An 8,469-nucleotide genomic window follows, 5' to 3' on the forward strand; every position below is an offset into this window, starting at 1 on the left:
GTATATCCTCTGCCGCCGGCCTCGCCCCCACAACCCCCGCTCCCCACTCCCGTCCTTGAGGACATGTTGGAGAAAGGGCAGGAGGGCCACTCCAACGTTTCTTACGCGAATTCCGTGGGAAAGTGACATTCACGATAACCACCAATGTGAAGTCGGACACATGACGCGTCTTGTTGAGCATATAAAGCCTAGATCTAACTATTGTTGAACAGCTGTTTATGTCGACAATTTGAAAACATTTCAATGCCGCGGCAGTGCTGCCACTCTCTGAACTTTACCGCAAACACTTTCAACTCTTTGTTCTTATCGAAGATTAAGAATTTAGGGTACAAAAAGACAAAGAACTGACAGAAAAAAACAATAAATACAAGTGTTACACCATGGTTTCCTTCAACTCCCAAAAAAACATGATAGAAACTAAAAAGGAAAATGTTTTTTTCCGAAACGATATAAACAAAGCTCAAGGCAGAAGCAAAACAAAGATGGCTGAATCAATGTCACTGGACACAAACTCCGTTTTCTCTTATCGTTAAAAATTGTCTATTCGTGACTCCTATGTAAGTTCGCTCAAATAAAACGTGCTGATTCCATTAGATGTTAGTTGGGTGGTAGTTTGCGTTGACATGATTCTAAATTTACAAGGACACCTAACAGTTTAGAGGTTGGAAACGCTTGGTTCAGAAAATGCATTTACTTAGTTTTCAGCTATTCAATTCGTTTCATCAAAACTTTCTTTTTTAAAAACTCAATTATACCTTCATCATTACTTTTATCTAACTAAATAATGTGGTCAGAGTTCTTGTTATTAAATATACTATTTGTTACAGCTTCATTCTGACTGTACTGGCCAACATGATTCAATTGCTTCCATTTTTAAATAGACTTTATGACATCAAAATATCTACACCCTTAATTAATTAAAAATCTATCCCCCACTTTATTTCAAACCTATGCTTTGTGTCTGGTGTCTAACTTGTATTTAGATCAAGAATGTTTTCGCTCTGTGGTTGAGTGTGGTCCCCCTATTGCCTAATTAATTATTACTGTATTGTTATTGTCTGATACTGTTTCTTTTTGCATTATCCTTATCAGGATGTTTTTTTAAATTTCAGGTAGCATGGAGGGAGTCCCTTCTGAAGTTCAAGTACAGGAATGCAGTTCTTCCGAGCTCACAAAATGTTCTGACATTGGAAAGATTATCTTTGACAGTAAATCTGACAATCCTGTCCGACTATTAGTGCAAGAAGAGGGAAGAGCTGCTCGAAACCTGATTGCTTTCAGTGTACCTTGCGATATGGTTCAAATAGATTCAAGTAAGATAATCTCCAGCACAACGCCTGTTAGTTACACCTTTGTACCTATGCTTAAGACGTAAAGTGTCACTAAAAATTACAGCAACATTTAATAATTAATACAATTATTGCTTCTTCATTAACATTTTACCAAACTCTGAATCATTGCTTCTCCTTCTGTGTTCCCCCACCTCTTTATTCCCCCTCCTCTTAACAAGTGGCCAATGTCTCCGCCCACACACTCACCACCTCTTTGTTGAGTCAGTGGGCCAGGTCTCTTAACCTTCTCAACTTATCCCTTACTATGGGTATTTCAGTCAAATGTTTTGTAACTTAAGTGTCTAGCTTGTAATCCTTTTGCAATTTGTTTTGATTATTATCTATTTGCAGGCAAGGTTTCTAGGAAGCCACCTTCTTCTCCACGTACTGTGCAAGAGTTAAAAAGAGATGAAGCACCCCTCAGAACAACAAAACGAGCACCTGACACATCCACTCCCGGTTCAAGAGTACGGTCAGCTTCAACTGGGAGGGACAAAAGATCAGGTATGTTGAGATAGTAAATTCTGTCTGCTACATTTTGTTTTTATTATTACTTCTTGTTATTGTTATTATTAACTGTATATTTTAATGGACTGCTCGTGTTTGACTTTTATTTTAATCTCACTTTTTCAGAATTGCAAGCAAGATACTGGGCATTCTTATTTGGAAACCTGCAAAGAGCTGTAGATGAGATCTATCAGACCTGTGAGACTGACGAGAGTGTATCAGAATGCAAGGTTTGTAAATAGTGATAATAAAAGTAATTCTTCTGAATATTGCACCATGCAGTATGCCTAACCTGCCATATTTGTTTCTAGGAAGTAATATTAGTTTTGGAAAACTTTACCAAAGATTTTCATAATTTGATTGAATGGTTTCGTCTGAAGTGGGAATATGAAAAAACACCACCACCGCAAAGACCTAATTCCCTTGCTTGGGAAGTGAGAAAGTCTTCACCTGGCAAGGTAGATTATCTAACCTTTTGATCTTTTATGGTCGTACCTAAAAAGATGAATTTCTGGAGCTTCTATGTTATCTTTACAGATTCAGACGCATGTATTGCCAACATTCAGCAGTCCTGTCAAAAGAATACTCAATTTTGGTGATCCAAACGACAAAGATCGATCAAAAGCAGGTGGAGATAAAGCATGTGACACTCTTAAAACAGGGAAATGTAGCCCTATAATACCTGTTGTTGAAGGTGAGGAAATAGCTACTTTTGACCCAACACCTGTATCTTGCAATGGAATCTGCTCTGCGAATGCTGATAATCAGACAGTTGAAAATGATAAAGAAGATGTTTTCTTAAATATCATTCCCTCTACTGATGAGGTCGGACCATCAATTGAGACAGGAATACACTCATCAAAATCAAATGAACTTCCTGTCAAAGAAGAACCTGCCAAGGGTGAAGAAGTCTGTCCTAGTGGTGACACAAATACTGTCAATGGAGAAGCCTGCAGCAATCATGAACCGGTTGTGAATGAAATGTTGCCAGATGACACTTTGGAAGAACTCCCTGAGACATTGCCTGCAGGAATGACTAGCCAAGCCTGTCAGACTGACCCAGAACTGGAGGAATTGGGCTCAGACCCATGTAGTAACCCAACAATGGTTGATAAAGGCGTTGGGACTTCAGGAATCAGTGTTTCAAAACCAGGGGCTGCTAGGCTCCATCTAGGTTCGGTAGGAAGAGCCTCTATGTCTCTTGCCCCAACAAACCAACTCCGTACGACAGTTGCTGTTGGCTCTCCTTCAACATTTGCTGGAGTTGCTACCAAAGCTCCCTCTATGTCCAGTATCAGAGTACCACCTACTGCAACCATGAAAAATCCAAGTGTATCTTCTAAAGGTGCATCCCTCACTGTTAATCCCAGCTCAAAGGCAACTCCTTTGGCTAGTGGACCAACTGGGACCTCCTCAAGCTCCTGTAACTCCGTGCCTAAGGGTGGTCCTATTCTGGGGCCCCCCACTGTTAAAGCTGTGCTCCCTTCACCATCTGCTTCATCCACGAGTAATCCACCAAAAGCCTCTCTGGCTTCTATTGTTAATAAACCATCTACAGCAAGTGTAGTGAAAAGGAATGTCAGCAGACCCTCTTCACTTGGGTAGATATTAGTTTGGATTAAAGCACCTCATAATGTTGCTCAGCATTTGTGATATAATAATTTTTTGGTATTCCATGATATTCAGGTCATCAGCAAGTCCAGCGGCGGGTCGTTCCTCCATTCCACCGAAACTGCAACGTAGTAGAACAGTAGCTGAAGTAAGCAGACCTCACAGACCAAATCACAACAACCGTACTGGGGCACCTCGACAGGTAGTTTGATGTTTATTTGTGTTCTTTGCTTTCCTTATTTCTTCAATGTCTCTATTTTTCTCAATTTTAAAACACCCATTTTTACAGTTAAGAGGCACTTCCTCTTTTGAGTCTGGCTCAGTCAATCAAAAGGAAGCAAGAGAAAAAATAAGGAGTTTCCAGAACACTGTAGTCCAGGAGGGGAACAAGAAAAATGAAACTGGTGGTAAGAAGCTAATTTGCTGCTTGCTTGTGCTCAAACTTGATGGCAAGCAAAGCTTAGGAGTCAGAAGCTCTGATTTCATTATTGCTGGTCTCTGACATGATAAAATTGTATTCTCTCGTAAGTTGTTACTCATGAATTTGTTCCTATAACAGATGATTCAGGATGGGAAACAGTCAAGAACAGATCCAGGTGGCGATTGAGTGGCAACTACAATCCAAAAAATAGGTTCAACAAACCAACTTGTGCTGTGTCTCTTCCTGCTTTAATAATAGTTGATGATGATGATGAAGCTGCTGTGTTGAAGAATCCATTAAGTAAGCAGAATTCCCAAGACACTTCAGCCAGTGGAAGGCATTTGGAAAAGGTGGAGGTCTTGGCTCCTGACATTAGCAAGCTGAAAAAGTCTCCTAAACCAAAGTCACAAGACTCGTCTATGAATCCTAAATCAAAATCTGAAAAATGTTGTAATAATACCACTAGACAACTGGTGAGTAAAAAGTTTGGAAAAGATCTTAATAAAGAAAACTGTGATGCACCCTCAAAAACAAAATCTGAGGTATGTTTCTTGTGTTTCACAAAATTTACAAAAAAGGTAAGATAAAAAATATCTGTATTTTGTTGATTGTTTCTGTCTCTAACAGGAATCTGGTTCTTTAAAACCAAAGAATGGCACACAGGTTGTGGGAAAACAAACCAATGGGTCAAGTGAAGGAAAGGAAAATCAAGAAAAAAACTTGAAGTTACCCAACGGAAGCGATAGTGTCAAGTTCGATAGAGTGCAATGGAAGTCTTGCAATGGAAATAAACCAGTTGATCTTGAAATTGATACTCAACTGAGTGGTGATGAATCATCTGTGGGACCTAGAACAAGTTCAACAACAACACCAACAACTATGACACCAACGACCACTCCTGCAACTCCAACTACTCCAACCAATTCAGCCTCAGATAGCTTGGCCTTCCTACGTGACAGTGATGGTGGAATTGACCGTCTGATGTATGTTATTGTCTTATTGCAGTTTTATTTTATTGTTATAAACTTTTCTTATTTGATCATTATGTTATGTATCAACTTGCCTAGATCTGATGATGAAGATCTTATAGCCGAAAGAACTCTGCTAAAGGAGGAAGAACGCAAAAGTCAGCAACTATATGAAGAGGAAGTAAAACTGCAGCAGCAGATCGATGAGTTGCAGTCTGCTGAGCTTGAGGTTGAGGTGCGGTGAATTCAGTTTCTCATTTTGAAACAACATTCTGCGCTATTGAATTTTAGTTTATTGTCAGTTTTGTACTGTTCAGGTCGAGACTGATGGGGAGACTCAAATTGGCACAGAGGAAGAGGAGGAGGAAGAGTTGCTTGGTGGTGACGAGCCACGTGATGTAGATGTGGAAATAGACACAATGTCTCTTGAAGCTCGTTATGAAAATATGTTAGAAGGTAAGTTCTCTCTTCTACGTTCATTTGTTTAATTAATTAAATTCAACCTATTGTATTGTAAGACAAATTTGTCTGATAAGTTTGATGTTCTTTGGCATGTGTGCATGCTAAGTAGTACAGTTCACACATTTAAAAGTACAAAAAAATTGCTATTTTTTATTTTTTTAAATGAACCATTGCTTTTGGCACATTAACATGTGTCACTTTATAGATTAAAAAAAATAATTGTGGTGAGCACATTAATATATCTCAAATTTACCTTCCTTACTTGTTTTAAATTGACATGGTTGCGGTTTTTATCATATGCCTCTTAATTTATCAGTTGTCAGACTAATGTTTCATGTAACAGGTTGGGGTACACCTTTTACTTTCCTTTTCTTTAATCTTGGTGTTACAAGCCTCAAAGATCTCTTTGGAGTTTGTAGTCTTATTATGTTGTATCTAAAATTGTACGTTTTAAAGTTTTGAACTTTTGTAAATAGTATTAGGTATGTATATTGGCCAGACCAAAAGCTGCTTTTTGTCAAGTACAAGGTATTTTGCACATAAGTGGGAAGTAGACGTTTCAAAATCCATCCTGCTTATGAAATGTTTCATCCACTTTGTTGACTTTGTCCAGTATTTATGCATGTCTCTACATGAGAGTAAGCTTGATTTTAGCTTAAATTCATTTTATTTTGTGATAATCTTGGTTTATATTTTATATGTATGCTAGACAGGATTTGGCAGGAGCGTTTGGAGAGGATTATTAAGTATGAAGAAATTTCAGCCAGAGGTTCGTGATAGCATTGTATGGCCTCACTCACACCTAAGTGCTCGCAAAGCATCGCAAATCGTTGCAACGGGAGGACCGCTAGACAGCTCTCTCCAGTTTGTTGCTCATTTCTGTGCTCATTTGTTGCAAGGGCACTATGGTTTTGCTCGCCTGTGTTTTTTGTGCAATGGCCATCATCTTATGTGATCAAGTTTGATGTTTTGGTGATGGGTTTTGGAAATGTTCTTTTGCTCGCTGGTGCTCTTGCTGTTCATTTCAGTCTGTTTCTTTATAAATGTCCTTTTTATTATACAATTTAGCTATCGCAAGAAATGGATGGCTGGATACAGGAATGTCAATTCGGAGCTTGTACTAATCATATATACACCTCTACAAAGAGGAAAGAATCTTTGGCTATGCAAGGCTTGGGAAATTTCTAACTGTGTTAGTCACCTGCTTTAAGTGATGCAACATTGGTTTTACTGTGCTTCAACTACTTGATGGTGTTGCAGTTTATAGTTTTTATCAAGCACTGCATAAATTTATGTCATCAACTTTGGCAATATCTCTCTAATAAAATCTATAATGCTCAAGGGGCTTAGAATGTGTAAATGTTTTGCATGGAATAAGATTTGTTTTTGGTTAACATGTTTTTGTTTTTTTGGTGAGGGCTCATATGAGAGTATAAGAGTGCTGGTTGCTAATGGACCTTTGCCTTGCTTGTGTTTTTATCTCCATTCTTTTACAGGTAATAATTGTTAAAACATATACAGAAAAATGTCTTAAGTAATATTTTGCAACAAAGTTTGTTGGTTTTAATGTTTAGTTTCCTTTGTTGATTTCCTTCAATCCTCTGTAGATAGGTAGATAGTAAAGTTAATAAGAATTAACTAAACAAAACATACTTACAGGTCTCTCTTGGGCCGAACGTATGGACACCTTGGAGCAGTTAGAAGCCCTGGTCGCCAGACATCCTGGAAGAGCTTTGCAACTTCATCAAAAGCTTTCAAGTCCTTCACGATCGCGGGCCACTACCCTCCCAGAAACTTTACGGCGTTTCCAAGCAAGACAGGAGAAAGCTCAACTTAAAAGAGAAAGACTGCTTCAGTTAAAGAGTCAAAAGCTTAGAGATCTCCTAAATAAGGTTCGCTATCTATAAGGGTAGTGACCTGGTCTTGTTGATTTTTCGTCTCTTGTGGCTCATTGAGTTAATGTACAGGTAGGAGAAGTGAAAGCAGCCCAAGAACAACTCACTGAAGATCGACGTCTTCGCCTTGAAAATAAGTTGAAACGCGCTGAAGAAAACAGGAACTTGCATCTAAAGTCCATTAAGCGGAAGGCTCATGATGAAGAGGAGAAATTAAAGGAAATTGCCTTCATCAATGAGCTAGAGGCTCAGAATAAGAGGCATGATTTTCTAGCACTTCGTCAGGTAAACCACAAAAATGTCAACTGTCAATATTTCTGTCCGTCTATGTCTTTCCTTAAACTTCTTATATGTGTTTAGGAACAAGAGGAAAGATTGCAAGGCATTGCTGAAGAAAGGCAGCGTAAACAGGAGGAAAAAGCTGCAAAAGAGGCGGCTGTTGAGGAAAGAAAGAAAGCCCTAGAAGCAGAAAGATTACAAAAGCTAGAAGAAATGCAAGCACGCCGTAAACGAAGAGTTGAGCGAATTCATAGGGAGCAGCTAGAGAAAGAAAAAGAGAGGCAGGAAGCAGCTCGAGAAAAAGCCAGGTGAATCTTTCAGTGGTTTGAAAAGCATGGCAATCGCTTTTTAATATATTGTCACTCACTGGAAGCCTTTCAATTTTTCAGAGATCGAGAGGAACGCCTCTCTGCCTTGCATGCAGCGCAACTGGCTACCCAGGAAGAACTGCAGAAAAAAATACAGCAGAAACAGGAGGATTCAGCTCGTAGACACGAAGAGAATATTGAACACATTCGTCAGAGAGCTCTGGATTCAGCAGCTCTGCGATACGCAGATGATGCTGCACCTGCTTTAGAACCATATCGGAGCAAGAAACTTTGCACCCTTTGTAATGTTCTGGTAAGAGTTTAGTTAACTTTTACTACTGTGGCTTTTGAGCTGAGGTACTAGCTGTTGGTCATATTTTATGTTATTAGATTGGCTCCGAGGTGTATCTCTTGAGTCACTTGCGAGGGAAGAGCCACCAAGAAGCTCTACGAAAGTCATCTGGTGGACGTAACAACTCTACTAATGTAAGCCCTAGAGAAGATTTGGATCATATTGCGGAAGCACCTCCCGACTGTGTTGATGAAAAGCAAGAACGTCATAAAGAAAGACAACAAGCTCTTAGGAAGCGAGCCAAAAAGTTACGCCTGAGAATGACAGCCAAGTTAGTGAAATGTTTCATTGTAAAGTTTCATTTTATTTACCATATGTAAAATATTTATCAAACT

General features: G+C 39.0%; 1 protein-coding gene across 1 annotated transcript in view; it reads left to right on the forward strand.

Annotated features, from left to right (window-relative positions):
• Positions 1 to 435: 435 nt before the first annotated feature.
• LOC113204993 (S phase cyclin A-associated protein in the endoplasmic reticulum) overlaps positions 436 to 8,469 on the forward strand; it is a gene marked incomplete at its 3' end in the record, with an annotated part of 45,429 nt that continues 37,395 nt past the window's right edge. The window contains 18 exon segments of the mRNA XM_052265063.1: positions 436 to 557; positions 1,113 to 1,313; positions 1,683 to 1,835; positions 1,965 to 2,068; positions 2,150 to 2,296; positions 2,376 to 3,439; positions 3,525 to 3,651; positions 3,739 to 3,856; positions 4,009 to 4,412; positions 4,498 to 4,853; positions 4,938 to 5,073; positions 5,156 to 5,294; positions 6,010 to 6,069; positions 6,960 to 7,192; positions 7,268 to 7,480; positions 7,556 to 7,782; positions 7,864 to 8,095; positions 8,173 to 8,405. Coding sequence (XP_052121023.1) covers positions 1,118 to 1,313; positions 1,683 to 1,835; positions 1,965 to 2,068; positions 2,150 to 2,296; positions 2,376 to 3,439; positions 3,525 to 3,651; positions 3,739 to 3,856; positions 4,009 to 4,412; positions 4,498 to 4,853; positions 4,938 to 5,073; positions 5,156 to 5,294; positions 6,010 to 6,069; positions 6,960 to 7,192; positions 7,268 to 7,480; positions 7,556 to 7,782; positions 7,864 to 8,095; positions 8,173 to 8,405 — 4,142 coding nt within the window.

The sequence above is a fragment of the Frankliniella occidentalis genome, unplaced genomic scaffold, assembly GCF_000697945.3.
Source record: "Frankliniella occidentalis isolate FOCC.00 unplaced genomic scaffold, Focc_3.1 Scaffold23, whole genome shotgun sequence".
In the NCBI taxonomy this organism is placed as follows: Eukaryota; Metazoa; Arthropoda; class Insecta; order Thysanoptera; family Thripidae; genus Frankliniella; species Frankliniella occidentalis.